Consider the following 16,915-nt stretch of genomic DNA (forward strand, 5'->3'; position numbering starts at 1 on the left):
AAGTATTTATTCAGTAGTTTGTGTATAATAAATAAAAACACTGTGCTGGCAGCATCATTATTTCTGTGGCCACTGAAAAATGTAGAATTTTTACTAATTTTTTCAGTAGTCTCTTTCATCACTTTCTTCTTTTAGGTACAGTAGATAATTTGTTAAAAAAGGCAATTTCATTAATAACTTACACCAGTTAAATAAAGAGAATAGTAAATGGAGCTTCCTGATACATAGTACGGTTGTTAGCAAGTAACTACCCAGGTACATTTTCTAGCAAAATATAGATCATACAAATGCCAATATAGTACTGTACTATAATTGCAATATTACATTATGATTTATTTGTAACAAACAGTAAGATGATTTATTTACAGCTGCCTTATCCCCAAGATTCATTACAGGTTAATCAGTTGCCTACTCACTAACTACAGTATATCCTAGTCCTGCTAAGCATTGATTGAATAATCTAGAATTGCCTGCTCAAAGTCAGAAATTGCTATAATGCTTATGACACCTTGTAAATTCCATTGCTTAATAAATGTGAGCTGGGACATTGATTGAATGGTTAGATACTTACTGTAAGAAAGAAGTAGCCAAATAAATTGACCACTCATCTATAATATTATATAGATCTGCAGTGCTAGTCAGACAGCAAGGTAAATCTTAATAAAAGAGTTAATAAAAACACAACCACTTTTTTGCCCTTAGATTTACTGTAATTATTTTAATATCTTAGTTGACTCCTCTGTCTGGTGTACTAGTCTGCTTTGCTGCTGTTCAATATTTATCTTCAACCTACTTCTGTGCATGTTTTAACTTTTACGTTGGCTTCCTCAGAGACAGATTCAACTTAACATTTGTGCTTAACAGAATGAACAGTAAGAGCAGCATGTAAATTTGGGGGTCACACAAATGACAAAAACTTACAATCTTTCCTTTATGTCTTCTTTTATAACACTACTCAGTGAAGTTTCAGTATGGACTCTGTGTCTATTGCGAAACATTCAGATTTTTCTTCATGCTTATGTGGGTTTCTTCTTGGTATATCACTTTCTTCTTTCAATTCAAAGACAGGCACATGGCTTGGTGAGAATCTTTACATATCTTTGTTGTGTGCATTTGCAGTTTGTGTATAGTTTTGTATTTTATGTGAACTATTTGCTAAACAGGTGCCCCATCTTAGATACGTTTCTATTTTAAATCTGTGCCAAATTAGGTTCTGGCCTCCTGTGACCTTGAACTAATTTGAGTGTTAAGGAAATGGATAGAATGAGGAATTAGTTTTACTTTATATAAAATATAAATGGTACAAAACATACACCTGCTCCTTGTTAGTTCCAATAGATATTCTATATTAAATTATCCACCACTATAATTTAACCTTTAACACATTTCCCTTGCTCTTGCTATGAGATTTCAGATGAGTGAACAGTTGTGTATTGCTAGGAGTTTGATTTCTATAATGCAGACTCACTAGGATGACATGGGTAGTCTTGACTCCCCTCATTTTTTCTGCGGTTATAGCTGAAGTCAGAATATGACTGAAGCACCAGCTTAAGATTTGACAGCTTATGCCCCAGCCTCACTGGGGTACTGGTACAGAGATGTGATTACGAAACCATGTGAGGGTGACCCAAGTGTCTTTCAAATGGATGTGGCTCTTGTCCTTTCTAGATCTACCAACAGGATGGTAGAGAATATCTAGACTGCATTATAAGTAACAAACATTACATAGAAATGTTCTTTTAATGTTATCATGTGAACAGTTATGCTGACTGACTCACAGTATGTAGATTATTATTGAGAAACAGACTCATGATTATGCTGTTCCGATGCTTTGTAAAGTCTTTTTTTTTTTTTTTTTTTGGTAGTAATGCATGTTCATTATATACTAAATGCTTCATTTTCATTTTTGTAATGGGTACTTGGTTCATTTATCTTTAATTTTGGCATTTGTGAACAATTATAACAGTTTTAAGTTATTATACTGACAGTACATAATAAACAGATGTTTTATATAGCATTTAAAATCTATCTCTCTTTTCAATCGCTAAGAAATTTGCTATTTTCACTTAATATTCATTTATTAGGCTTCCAGGTTAAACACACTATGAAACATTGATAATTTAACATGTAGGTCTCTCCTTACTATATTACATCTTTAAAATAAAGTTTTATACATTTATGAAAAATAATAAAAATAATTTGAACATGGTAAACAATGATGAATAACTTGTTAATAATGAGTAATGAGTCTCCTTTGATACTAACTTTTCAATTAAGATATTAGGAATACAATAAAACAACAAAATCAATGTTCTTCCATCTATGTTTTCCACCCATCCCTTTGGTTACCATCTTATAAATTTTAGCGTTGCCCCTCTATCTAAAAGAAATCTGCCTGTCAGTATTGTTAGGATTTGTAGTCAAATTCCTTCATTTGTCTTTCATATTGTAATTGCCATAAAATGTTTATGAACATTTTAAATTGAATCCACTTCATTAAGAATATATACTGTAGTATGTGTAAACATTAATTGGCAGAAAGTGTGATATATAAATCTTGTGCTTGAACGTCCATGTGATTGGAGCAGCAGCTACATATTATGTATTCAGAGCTCTTTCAGTATTGCCTCAGGTTACTCTAGACTTGGTGAATTCAGTACTTTTATTCCTTTATTCCATACAAAGACTGGTAAAATGTGTTGACTCCATGTGGTATCCAGACTGTGGATCCAGGTAAAGTGTTCTGCAATATGTGTTCCCAATAATATAATTAATTTGATACCTACAGGGAAAATACTAATATATCTACATAGTTCAGAATGGGCACCGATATATGAATTTTGATTGCTGCAGTAAAAAAGGTAATATTTATTGCCTAACTGTTTACAGAGGGCTCTGCAAATTTTCAGCCATTTTAATATCCATATTTTTTTTTTTTACTTTAAATGTGTCTTTGACAAGAATGTCATATCAATTACAAGAAGAATTTAACATTCAGTATTAAAATGTTGAACTCATCAAATACAAATTTAGATCAGCCTATAATTATACTGATCTTAATAAGCTTTATCATTTTTATTTTTTCACAAGAATTTATTTTATTTCACAATATGAACCAGAAAGTTTAGCTGTATAATATTCAGATTATTTCATCAATATAATTTTTTGTAGTTAATAAAGACGTTATTTCATTTTTATTGGAACTGAATTGAAACCACGTAATTTTGGTTAAAAAAAGCAGTTGAAATATTTATAAACATTGCTCTTGTACTGTGCAAAGTGCTTTAAAATGTGTTTGACAGTGGTAAATGTAATGAATTAAGTATAAGTCCAGGGTTTTGAATTTTGTAACATGAGTATGTCTACTTGGGTGTTTTATTACATTACATACCATATCATTCTCATGCCCACTTAATCCAACTCAAGGTCACCAGAGGCCAGAGGTTCTCCCAGCAGCACTGGGCTCAAAGCTAGAAACAGGGTGCCTGTCTAACACAGTATTATTTGCTACTGTGATTGACCAGATCAGGTTTGATATTAAAATAATGAGTCCACAACATGCCTTAATTTTCTTACTCAATGATTTATTTTGTTTATCAAAAGGAATAATTATGTTTAATAGAAAATAGACTGTTGGAATTGTTTACATTTTACAGCCAGAGCATCAGCATCAAGTTTAACTTGCACCCCTGAGTGAAAGAAAGAAAGAAAGAAAGAAAGAAAGAGAGAGAGAGAGAGAGAGAGAGAGAGAGAGAGAGAGAAAGAAAGAAAGAAAGAAAGAAAGAAAGAAAGAAAGAAAGAAAGAAAGAAAGAACATCTTGGTGAAACTTCTCATTAAGAAATAAATTTTGATTCTGGGATTAATTCCATAGTCAAAGTTCTGGAGCCCAACACCCAGTTTAAAAGGGTTTTATCTGGCTTACTACCAGACAACCAAGATTTACAGATTGTGTATCAGCAGAATTTTCCTCTTGGGGTCAGCTATAACCAGTGATGAACTAGACGTTCACCATAATTCTTCTTTTGTGTAAATATTTCTGGAAAAGGTGGATAGGTACTTTTTTTTATAACAAAAAGGAAAATACCATCTGCCCTCTACTATAAGGACAAGGGCAGAGGCTTCACTTGAAGGTTTTCACAGAGGTGGCTAAAATGAGGGAGGCTTTGACTTTTCTTGGAGTGACCTGGTCCACTGTAACATGCTATAGAAAATGTAGAACTAGAAAGCAAAGATTTTTCTTTGAATATTTAATATTTTCAATGCATGCCTTACATCTAGTTCTGCCAAGATATGAAATTGAGAAATGGCTCCTTATTACCATGAACTGCAATGAACAGGTTCAGAAAAACTAATGGATATTTAATTTAATATTTTCAGTGTCTTCATTTTTTCCTAACTTACAAATATCTTAAATAGGCAAAACAACAACCATAATGGTGCTATTTAATGATATTTTCCTCAATTCTACATTTAATAGCAGTTGATATATGAACTACATATCCACATTTTTATCACTGCATTACTATATAACAGATTTGATATAACAATAGTTACCGTAAAGCAGGACATAGATGGAGGGTGGTCGGTGGTGACGTCCTCAGTTGGGAAGCCAGTTTAACAAATTGATACTGAAGAACTGCATTCCAGGATAACCTATTCCCTCAGTACAACAGGTGTCAGGTTACATTCCACAATCCCTCCACACTGAACTCCTGCAGGGCATGGGGACCACTGGAGCTGTAGGAATGAACTCTTGGGAGGCTGCTTACCTGTCTTCATTCATCTGACCTGAGGTGCTTCTGGGGGGTGTGCTTGTGACATAAGGGAAGTACTCCCAGGCCCATCTTTATGAGGAACCTCTCCTGCATCAGGAGAGCTTGAGCCAGGAGTGGAGGACAAAGGTCACTTGGAGTGGAAGAGGAATAACTTGATTGTGACCAAAAAAGCCTGTTTGTGAAGCTGAATGTAAAAATCAAGAGCCTTTTTGAACCAGTGACTTTGGTCTTAATCTGCCACATTACATACAGAATATGCAGATGTTTCATGGTTTTTATATAATTTGTTATGGTTTTAGATCTGTGTAGTGTGTATTTTTAAAAGAGCACTGAGTAACAATTCACTGAACTGAATTTAATTGAATATTAGCACTAAGTGAAATCAGTAAATTGCCCTGTGCCTTAACAGATATTTAAGTGGACGATAAGAGATCCTTGAGAAGTGACGACAGGCTATTTGTACTACTGGTAATGTTTGTCTCAGGTTAGAATGTAGATATCATTTTTTCATGATTTTATAAAAGGATCTGGAATTTCATCTCCATGAATGCAGTAATCTTCAATACACTCTTTCAAGTTTTTTCATTATAAAAATAGGGCTGTTTTTATATAAAAATGCATTTAATGATTTGTATTTTGTCAGATACGCTTTAAACATCAATTAAAATAACTCAATCAAATAAGAAAACAAGAAAACATTGTTTAGATGGAAAAAATGCTCCCAGCTAAAGACAGAGTGTCTGCTAAAAATAAAAAAAATGAAGGTGAACTCTATTTCACATCCCCTGAAATGGATAATGATATAGTACTAGGTGTGTTCCTGCAGGTAGCCTGCAGCACAATACAAGATTTACTGCTTTGTGTTCAGATTTTCTGGCCAGCTAAAGGGAGAGTGTTCTAAATAAATAAGAAATCAAAACATTTTGACAGTAAAACAAATACAAACAAATGTAAATTGTTGGGTATGGTAACCATCACTAAACAGCTTCCATGTTCCTGATTCCTGTTTAGTTCCTAAGCAATGACAATAAACGGGCAACTATGAGGAGAAAGAGGGGGGGAAATCACAAAAACACAGGCTAATGTGAAAAGTCCAAAACGTGTTTGAACTTACATTGTCCATATTCTCAAAATTAAAATAACTCATAGATTCACTGTTGAAGTATGCAAAAAAATATCTGTAGTATTCTGATGCTATAACAAGCAGGCAATTAGATGAGGTACACTAGTTGTAGAATTCTTTTTTGTTTTGGTGACAATCTTTAAACATCACATGACCTGTAATAGTGACAGTGGTAAGCAGATTATAAAGTGCATCATCATATTTACGTTGGATAGTGTTTTTCTCCCTGTTTTATTTTATATAAAGTGATCTTAAAGATGATGAATGGAATATGTAATTTTGATAATGTGCAAACAGGTAGTTGTTAAAAATATATTGTAGGTTACTTCATTTTCCATATTTAAGTGATGGAATGTGTACGATAATTATACAGTGCGTGTCTCTTTCTATTTTTCAATGTGCTGTCAGCCACACATAGTACTGTAGGAGCTTTTGTAATTCACTTAGTAATGTCTGATTGCAATCCAGGTGATAGGCTAAGCCCTTGAAAGTCTAGGAGAAATTTTATTTTGATTATATAATTTCATTTTCCTCATGTGCTATTCATATAAAATTCTATTCTAACATAAATATGCAGTATGCATTGGTTGCAATACAAGTGGACCTCAATATTAGTGTATGTTTATGAGATACACATTTGAAATAACTGGGAGAATTCCATTTAGTAACTGATTTTGTTTACCTTTCGACCCTTTGGATAGATAGCCTGCATAGAAATAAAACTAAATGATTACTTGATAAATGTCTTGTTTGGAAACTGACTACTATCCTAAAATCCCCCCTCTTCCTAGCACTTGTGCAAAGGTCCAATACTGAAATCTATTCATATCTTTATATTAATTAGGAGAGTTAAAGTCCATTTAAATATACAAAATACTTTCACATAGCATACATTTTAACAGCTGAAAACAATGTTTTCTAATACGTTTAGTGGTGTGGATGTTAGTGTTTATAATGTATTATTACAAGAATGTCTTTGCTTCCTTGTATTCTTCTCACTGCCTGATCATACTGTGTGTGTGCAGAAGCAATGTACTGAACAGTTTATTTTTAATATTAACCTAGTACGCCGAGAAAATAAACCTTATAACAATATGGTTTGTTGTTGCTACCACTTAGTGTATGCGTTTGATTATTGTTTATTATTATTATTAGTTCTTTATCAATGGTCTTTTGATGTTTTTGTCCCTAGACAGACAAATGAGCCATACGTTAGTACTAAACTACAATAAATTTTGTTTATTAAAGCTTCGATATCCATAGTTCTATTACGAAGATGCAATTATGAGTTGCCTGTGGTTTTTGAATTTCCATATGTATGTTGTGACAAAATTCATATTTTCCGAAATAATTATATTTCTTGTGCAAAAATGCAATATCTAAAACTTAAAATTTCCAATGCTGGAAAATCAGTGATTATATATATTAAGGTGATGCATAAATGTTTAATTTATTTATTAAAGCAAACACTAAGAAATGTAATTTACAAATGGGCAGTATAAAAATTGAGCCAAATGATATAGGATGTTTTGCTGTCACTGTAATAATAATAATAATAATAATAATAATAATAATAATAATAACAACAACGCTGTCAAATCCACTTAATTCAATTTGGAGCCACACGGAGTCAGAACCTTACAAAGCAGAAAGCAGCCCACTATCATTATTAGCATTATTATTACTATTTAACAGTCATGCTATCACTTAATTTTAACAGTGCCTTACATTTTCCAGTTAAGTAATTGTCACATCCCAAAGATGTGCATGTTAGGTTGATTGGCAGTTTCACATTGGCTCTTTGTCAGTCTGCCTACATGGAGAGTAGGCCCTACAGTAGACTGGCATCCAGTCCTAGCCTAACGCAATAAGTGCCACCGTAATCCAGCAAAAACCTAATAAAGTGGACTTGAGAATGTTATCTTTGTTAAATTTGTATATTGTCAAATTTAGCTGAAAGCACAATATGATATATATTAAAAGTGAAAGCAGAGTATAGCCATATGTTGTATTTGCTCTATTGAAAAGAAAACGATGTGAAACCAGTGGAAAAACGGGTGTGGTTGTGCACATTAGATATAATAGAAGTAGATGTGTGAAGCAACACAGGGACGGTTCATCTACAGAGGATGCAAAGTTGTGCTACGATGAAATAAACACAGGCAGCAAATGGAGCTTCCTTAGTATCTCTTACTTTAAATGGATTTGGATGTTAGCAATACATTATTGACCAAAGTCACCACGAGGAACCAGCATCTGAAGGCTGAATCCTAATCTGTGTTGCATAACTTGTACACAATTCTTCACTTAATTTCATTAAGGTGCTGTTATAGAATCAAGGCCGCAGTTTGTCCACAGCCAAGAGGGTGGTGAGCTGATGCATGAAACACTCTTTGAAAAAGTGGAAATGTTCAAAAGATTATTTAAGAGGTAGTGCTCAGATAAAAGTGGGAAAGTAATGTGTTGCGCTTTCGAGCAGTACAACTTAAGCCAAAGTAGACATAGTTGTGGGCATTTAATTTATGTGTTGTGTTCAATACACATTTTAGCACAAATAGGAAAATGTCAAATAAAGCTATGATGCCACATCTGATGCAACATCTGGGTCACACTATAACAAAAATGGAGAGTCTCAGCTGGAATGTTAAAGTATAAAACATCCAGAATTAGAGTTTTGCCAGTATACTAATCCATTGGTTGTCAAGATATAAAAAAAAAACATTAAAGCTGTAAATTCTGAATAATGTAGACATAACCTGCATATTTCAGTATCTCAGTAATAATTGAGGTAGTGCATTATCTTAGTATTGTAATTCAATTCTTTTTTTTATAAAACATTTTCACTTCTGAAAAAAATAATTAGAAATGTAAAGTATCCACTTTTGTTTTGTTTTTTTGTTTTTGTTTTTTAAACATTACAGAAATATAAAAGAGACAGTTTCAAAATTCATTACCCCAGCCCCACTAAATAAAAAATATATCTACACTAATCTGCCAGAACTGTGTCCGGCAATCACGTTTAAGAATTTAAAGACAAAAGAAATTTGGTAAATGAGAGGAGACTATTTAGTCCATCAGTCGTTCTGGAGTGGCTAATGCCTGAGTTGTGTAAACACCTCAGTCAGAGGCTTTGTGATGGATGTTAGGGTCTTCTATGCATGGTTTTGTTTTTTTTGTAATTAATAGCTAATAATTCTATATGTGTATAATAACCTAAAAGGTTAAATGATCTTACTGTGTAATAAAACTGTATCATTACACTGTGATGCTCAGTTATGGCAGCAACTTTGAATTTTCTTCATTTATAAATATTTATATATATACACACACACACACCCTGTATATGTATGTGTGTATGTATATGTGGATTGCATATACATATACAAATGCACATTTATATAAAGTGTATGTATACACTGTATGTGGACTTTTTTATATATATTTTCACAATGTAAATTCTTTACAAATTTTACCAATCACTTGTGAGTCATCTGTTTTCATAAAAATGATAATTAGACCCAAGGGATCAGGCTGCTGTTGACCCCCAAGTCATCAGCAGGTTCCAATAGTTGAACACTGTTGAAACAAGAAACACACAAACAAACAAAAAGAATATAATATTACATATGTGCCTTTCTGTGTTTTGTGGCAAACGTGTATTTAATTTGTAAGGTGTTGCTAATAAAGCCATGTGTTTTTGTTTTGCTTCTGAAGTAAATGTTTCTAAATGACAGTGCTTGATAAAATATTATGAAGAAGAATATTAGAGCAGACACCGTGTGTATTTGTTCAGTGATTAATACGTGATGTGTATAGGACTTGTTAAGGGGACTGTCTGTGAACTCGAGTCCACGTAATAAGCGAGTGAGGTTGTTATAAGAGTTGTTACACCAGTCCATACATATGGCCATACCTTGTAATATCTTCATCAGTCCATCAAAGCTGAAGGCCTGCCTACTGAATCATTTGTTGGTATCAAGTCAGGCCAGCCCAGAAATAACGACTGACAGGCTAATACCGATTGTGAATCAATCTGCAAAGAACCCAAGACAGAAGATCAGACCACAGTATGGCTGTGTATTTCTTTTTAAATGAAATCTAATAAGGTTCATTTGTTCAGGGCTCTAGAGTGAGCTGATGAAGGAGTTAACTTGAGCCACAAAGCGATGCCTTTCCACTAATCCATTAGCCGAGTTGGTCAAAGCAGTTTGGGCTTTTTCAGGTCGCCTGCACTATTAGCTGACTGCTGGAACAAACATGACATCCCACAGTATCTAACATTATTACAGAGTGAACACTGCTATGTTTTCATCACAATATTCTGGCTTTGTACTATTTAATACCATATCTTGTTGGAAAATGTATATTGGAAAAAGTTTTGTTTTCATTTTCTGCATTATAGGCATTGAAGCAAAACTTGACAACTGAACTTTTAATGGTCTATTAGTGACTAAACGGCAAGAATGTATTGTCCTTCAACTTTTTCAAATTATACTTTTAGATTTTTTTTTTTTTTTCAAAATTCAAATAATTGAACAGAAAGGTGTTGGGATATCCAGAAGGTAAAACTGGAAAAATGTTCTTTTGAATCTGAGTAAAGTTTTTTTTTTTTTTATGTCAGAAGATTACATATATTTAAAATATGATGAATTAATACTCATTCCTCATATTTAAAAGATGAACTTCAATACAAATATTGCAGGAAAAGTTACTGCAGCCCACCAGAAATATGTGATTGCCTCTTGGATAATTACAGGAGTAAGTGGTACTTGAAAAATGAAAAGCCCAGTTAATCACAAAGTGACATTGTGCTGTAGGTCGGCTTGTGTTGTTTTCACAGGAGCTGCCTGGCTGGCTGGCTGGCTGGCTGGCTGCTCGGTTTCCTTCATTCTGATGTACCTTCGTTTCTGTTGTATTGCAGGAGTTTTTGCAAGGTGACTCCAGTAAAGCATGCAAAAAACTAGGATGGAAACCAAAAGTTTCTTTTGAAGTAAGTGGACTTTTATGAAATGTAAATCAACAAGTACAGCATCTTTCTTAAACTGTTCTTCCTCTCTGTCTATGCCAGAATAAAGTGTGGTGTTAACCAGTAAATATTTATGGATTCACTGTAAAGATTGTGAAAGCATTAGTTTGCACTTCACATTCATATTAGTCGGTCGTGGCAGAGCTGATTTCTATTAACATTTTTATATTCTTGAAGATGTTGCATAATAAAAACCAACAGGGTGCTCGGGAATTATGAGCAAGTATATTTCACTTTGTTTCCAGTAACATTCATAAGTACAGTTCATAATGTGCTTGCAATTCCTTATGATTTTTTTTTTGCAGGAGCTTGTGAAGGAAATGCTGGAATCGGATATTAAACTGATGAAGAACAACCCCAACGCGTGATTCCTGCAAGACTGCTACTTGAAAAACTAAGGATGAACTCCGAAATCCTGATGATTACAGTCTGATTGATGGTTTTAGCTCTCTAAATGTACTATTTTAGAAATTAAATCTTTTTTTAATGAAACGACCAATAATTTTGATTTCCTCAAAACAATGTAATCAGCTTCATGATTTTTAACATTAAAAAATTATATTTTATTCTGTTTCTTATGAAACGTTTGTCTTTGGTTATCTACATGGTGTTTGTTTACTTATAATAAAATGTATTTTATTTTTATTTTTTTTCAAGAAAGAAGTTGATTTTGGGTGGTGGGCGTATAATTAGTATTTTAAAATGACTTGAACATCCGGTGTATGAAGAAATTATTAATCATGGACATGAATATTATGGTGTACTGATTTATCTAAAAAATAAAGTTAACAAAAAACACAATATTTTGTCAATTTCTTTCTTTCTTTCTTTTCCCGGTTTTCCATAGTCCTGTATTGCTCACACTGTTGCATTTCTTTATTTCGCCTTTGTGAAGAGGGCACATTTTTTATTGGTAGGAATATTGAAGGGGAAAAAACTGTAAGGCGTCTACACAAGTCCAAGTTTTTAAATTCTTGATGCCAAGGACGCCGGGTTATTCAAAGGTCATCATGCCTTCGTTACCACACGACTTCTTTACTTTAAAACGAATTCTTATATTAATCCCGAATAGTGCCGGGGTTTAAAACTCTGCACGATAACAACTGTTGATGGTTATATGCTTAGGGTGTATTTGAGATAACAAGTTGTCGGTTTGACTCCGTTTGGCTACGCCGTTTGCTTCGCTGTCAGGCAGATGTCCGTGACAGCTGCAGTACCGAGAATGAGTGACATCCATCTAGCAGCAGGACCGAAAGGGTGTTTGGTTGTGAATAAAGCACACGAACGACAGAAATGTAATGAAATATAATTTCCACCGTTGTAGTGGAAAGCTGGAAGGGCTCGCTGACCAACCAGCATGTCTTAACATGGAAACTCAAGGGTTCGCAGTGTAAAGAACAGGGTGGGCTGCAGCTTTGCTTTTTGGAGCACACCTTATGAATTAAAACGCATAACCCGACGAGCACACAGAGCCCAAGTGTGTGTGCACTTCAATTGGAAACAGATGGCTCTTTGAGATCTGGACGTAGACGGACCAAAAACACGACTTCCATCGCGCGAGCCATGCAGGTGCACTGGCCGCAGCCAAACCCGCACCCAGAAATAGACGGCAGCTTCAAAAGTCCTCTTTGTGCCCCTCGTGCGTGGATGGCAAAGCTGGGCACACCGTAATCGCCCCCTTCATCTGGTTCTGTTCATTTTAGCGGCAAATGCTGTCAATTTGGATGGCAGGCTAAAATGAAACTGGCTTGCGGTCTTCAGATTTATCAAGTACAATGTCACGCTTGCTACAATTACTCAATTTCAAGTCGTTTCCAATCTGGTCAACTTCAAGATGTGTAACGGTATAGTTTAATAGTTATGGAAAACAAACACTTCAAGGCAGTTATTCTGTGTAGAGGCGGTCAGCAATTTGGATTGAACCCTTGACTCAGTTACTCCCGTTAAATGAATTGTTTCATTAAGGCGTAAGCAGAATCAATGGCTAACTGTAGGCTGTTAACTATACTGATGGTATGTATATGAAATACTGGTGTGTTTTATTTTTTTAATTAAATATACCTCAGTTTAAGACGCGTTCGTTTATGTTGTCTATCCGTTAACAACTTACATGCGCAATTAACTTCTGTAACCTCGCAAAAAAAAAGCGTTTATTTTCCATTCTAAAAAAAAAATAACAAAATTAAAAAAACAACTTTATATTTTTGTAATAAAACATTAATTTATAATAAAATTAATAAAACATTTATTGCCTCATCCATTAAAATTAAATGCTGTTTGCTGTTCAAAATTAAATGTCTGTCCCAATATGCACGCGTGTTTGCGTGTGTGTGTATATATATATGTGTGTGTGTGTGTGTGTGTGTGTGGAGCACTCAAGATGTAAAACATTTAATACATTTAAATTAAACCTTACGCAATGTAATTATGTGTATGTAGATTCACGTACTCATATATTATATTTTATTAATAACGCATCAGAAGTGCTTTTCCTCTGAGTTATTAACGCGACTCCGTCACACAATGCGCACGTCTCAATTAATATCACACAAAATTCTCAGCTCCCAGCCAATCCGGAGCCTCACCAGTTAGCATATCGTGTAGGGCCGGACATTCACTTATCCTTTTTTTTTCTTTTTAAATATTAATGTAAGTATTGGTAAATGTATGTATTTGTCTGTCGTTGAACTATTATACGCAGAATGGCAAAAACAACCGTTTTTTATTATATTATTTTTTATTTATTTACATATTTTATTTTTTTAAGTATAAGTTTCGAAAATACAGCGGCCACTCTTGTAGATTTCAGGAAGAATATTCTCCTTTTAAAATGTTATATATTAATTTCTAAAATGTTGTTTAGATTGTATATCAATATAGAATAATTTGTCAAAGTAAAAATACATTTAATTATTTCCAGACCCGGCCACACCAGCAAATTGGAAACGTATAGTCTGGGTTGGCTTGTTTTAGTTCACCTGCACTGAAGCTTAGTTGTTTTAACCGTCTATACCGCTAATTCAGCATATTTACTTGCATACCACTAATTTAAAAATCTAACTACAACTTTTTCCCCTTTTTTATGAACGAAGTAAAGAAAGAAAGAAGAAGCGCGGAGCACACCAGTCCTCTCCCGTCTCTGCCCAGCTCCTCCATTTTACCGAAAGCAGTTGCGGCCGTTGGACTGCACGTTACTTGCTTGAGACAGGCCGAGGACTGATTGATTGATTAATTCATTGATTGATTGATTGACTGGATTGTTTGCCCTCATAAATTATTTCCTCAATGTACATCACACAGGCTGTCGGTGAAAAATTAAGCAGAAATTGCAAAGTGGTCATTAAGAGTTCACGTGAATGAAATGTTAACGAGCGTTATTATTCTCAGTCAGTGTAAGGCACATACACAGTCGGTGTGTCGTGTGTGTCGTTAACAGACACCGCCTTTAGTCCTCAATAAACTTACGTGTTTCACCGGAAAATGAAGGAAGGCAATTGTGAGCTCGTAAATTCGGGGCTTTAATTGGCAAACTACACGCGTGCAGTTGAAGTGTTTTAAACATCGGGCCTAAGGTTATGACATTAAAAGTTGCGAGATAACCTCGGCATTAAATGTATTAATAATAAATAAGGGGAAGGGGAGTGCGCGTGTGTATGTGCAGAATTGAATGGCGACCACTAGGTTTTTATTAATTAGAAGCTGCCCTTTACGCTGTTGCGTATGTTTGCTACAAATTGACCACTGAATTGTGTGCGTGTGTAGCAGACGCCTGCAAATTCTGAAATAAAAATGACTTCATCTTACAGCTCACAGGTAACATTTCTCACTTCTTCCTGCCTATAATTCACAATATTGTATCCCAATATTTCTACATTGAGTAAAATGTAATATAATTTCGGCATTGTGCTGTTCAATATAAATTCAACAGTTTTTATCAGCAACAAGGAAAATAATGTTCCGTTTTAGCGTTGACATACACACTCTGCCGCCAATATAACGTGCTGGTCATTCCAAGAGGCTTGAGTTCTCTTTAAATGAACATTCCGCTGTCTGCTTCAACAAGATCTGCTTTTAAAAATAAGCAGCAATGCTACCGTGTGCTGAACTTTACGAGGGAAATGTGCAATGAATGAGTTAATGGCTTCAAATGGCACGACTTTCCTGTTCAATCCCGGGGGAGGATCGTTTCCCCCTCTTCATTGTTAGTAAGAAAATAACAGTAATTAAAAAACGAAAAACCCAAATCGATGTAATGTTATAGGCCTATAGGAAGCTTCTTTCTTCAGTATCTTCCATTTAAAATGATGCACACAGAACGGCGCCCTCGTCCAACCTAAGGAATCAACGGTGAATCCCAAATGTGTGTTTGTTTGTTTGCAGGGCGAATTTCGCTGACCAAGAAAAACTGCCGTGTTGTGCCCACCCAAGTAGAGCAGTCAGATTTTTGGGGGTGGTGTATGTAGGGGGGGGGGGTTGAGGAATTATAGACCACCCAATATACTGCGGCGCTATAAGGCCACTCTAGACGGATCTATTTCTTAACACCCAGATAAATTATAACAAATATTCATTAAAATTGATTCAAAAATGTTTATTTTCCTGGGGCACGCACAAATAGTCCCAGTAAGTGAACGTGGGTAGAAGTGAAGGACAGCCTGGGGTATAAAACACACACAGCCTTTCTTTGCTAGGCCTGATTTACTCATTACACTAAAAACGGCATATTATAAATTTTAAAGACATCTGGAACAACACGAAAGTGTATAAATACAGATTTAGATATACTGCCCATAATTAACGTGTGCAATAAGGGATTTCCCAAGGTAAGACAAATATAATGTATAGTTTAACTTGTCCCCTGTGAAAAATCTCTAGTTCTAAAGTGTTTTGGCTGGATTGAAAAAAAAAGTGTATTCAAATGATTATTGTTATTAATTATTTATGTATATATGCACTGTATGTATGTATGTATTTTTCTCTCATCTGGAACACTGGAAAAGTTACGTGTTGTGTGGCCGCGTTACCTGCACTGCAGCGTAGCCTCCACTAAAGCCCATTTCTGAAAACAAAACCAATCCTCCTTCGGAGCACATCATTGACAGTTCTGTCGTACAGCGATGGAAAATGAGCTCATTCACTTTAACAGCGGCGCAGACTTTAAGAGTAACTTACCTGTGAGACAACAGATGTGCCTTCTTTCAGGACAGCAGTGGTGCGACTAGCAATGAAACCTCACTCAATGAAAATACACACACAAGATGTTTAAACCTCTAAATCTTAAATAGGAAACACAATGATTCGAAGTGCTCGTCCAGCTTGTCAAACTGAAGGACCAGTTGGGCCAGAGGTGAGGACATTGAGCCTGAAAATCAAGTCGGAGACAAACAGCTCAGTAAAGATCTCACAATGCCGTGTCCACCTGGCGTCGAGAAGCTTTCTAAAAACGATCAGGGCATCTTAGCTTAAAAGTTGAATTTTTCTTCTGGCACTTGCACCTTTACTGACTTATTTTATGAAACAAAAATGTTGTAAGGAAAATACTTTTCCTATTCATATAATTTATTATTAACACAATCCTAATTATTTTGAATCCTTTTGTTTCCCTGGACAGCTGCTGATGACGCACTTTATTACTAACGCGCTGGCCTGTGTCTTCGTGTTCTGTGTATATATGTGTGTGATACACCAATCTATATAAAAATATAAAATCCGTCATAGACAGATAGGTGACAGTGAATCGTAATAAATTATTTATAATTAAAGCGTATAAAAACAATATTCTATGATAATAAAAAAATATCTGGTGTAGTCCAGCCTGCCACATTTCCTGTTGCATATATAATTCTTGCAAATTTTTGTTTGTTTGTTAAAATTACTTAAGAGTCATTCGTTATAGCTTATATGGCATTATTTTTTTAAAAAAGGCCACGTCTATAAGTCGTACCCTAATCGATACCTCCTCATATTAAACACATCTCAGCGCATCTGTC

At 34.7% G+C, this 16,915-nt stretch overlaps 1 protein-coding gene across 1 annotated transcript in view; it reads left to right on the forward strand.

Annotated features, from left to right (window-relative positions):
• Positions 1-11,726, forward strand: part of LOC127528359 (GDP-mannose 4,6 dehydratase-like) — a 116,689-nt gene extending 104,963 nt beyond the window's left edge. Inside the window, exons 3-4 of the mRNA XM_051928864.1 lie at positions 10,821-10,889; positions 11,231-11,726. Coding sequence (XP_051784824.1) covers positions 10,821-10,889; positions 11,231-11,293 — 132 coding nt within the window. The 3' untranslated portion in view covers positions 11,294-11,726. The remainder of the gene's footprint in view (positions 1-10,820; positions 10,890-11,230) is intronic.
• Positions 11,727-16,915: the final 5,189 nt, after the last annotated feature.

Source organism: Erpetoichthys calabaricus, chromosome 6 (genome assembly GCF_900747795.2).
Source record: "Erpetoichthys calabaricus chromosome 6, fErpCal1.3, whole genome shotgun sequence".
Taxonomy (NCBI): Eukaryota; Metazoa; Chordata; class Cladistia; order Polypteriformes; family Polypteridae; genus Erpetoichthys; species Erpetoichthys calabaricus.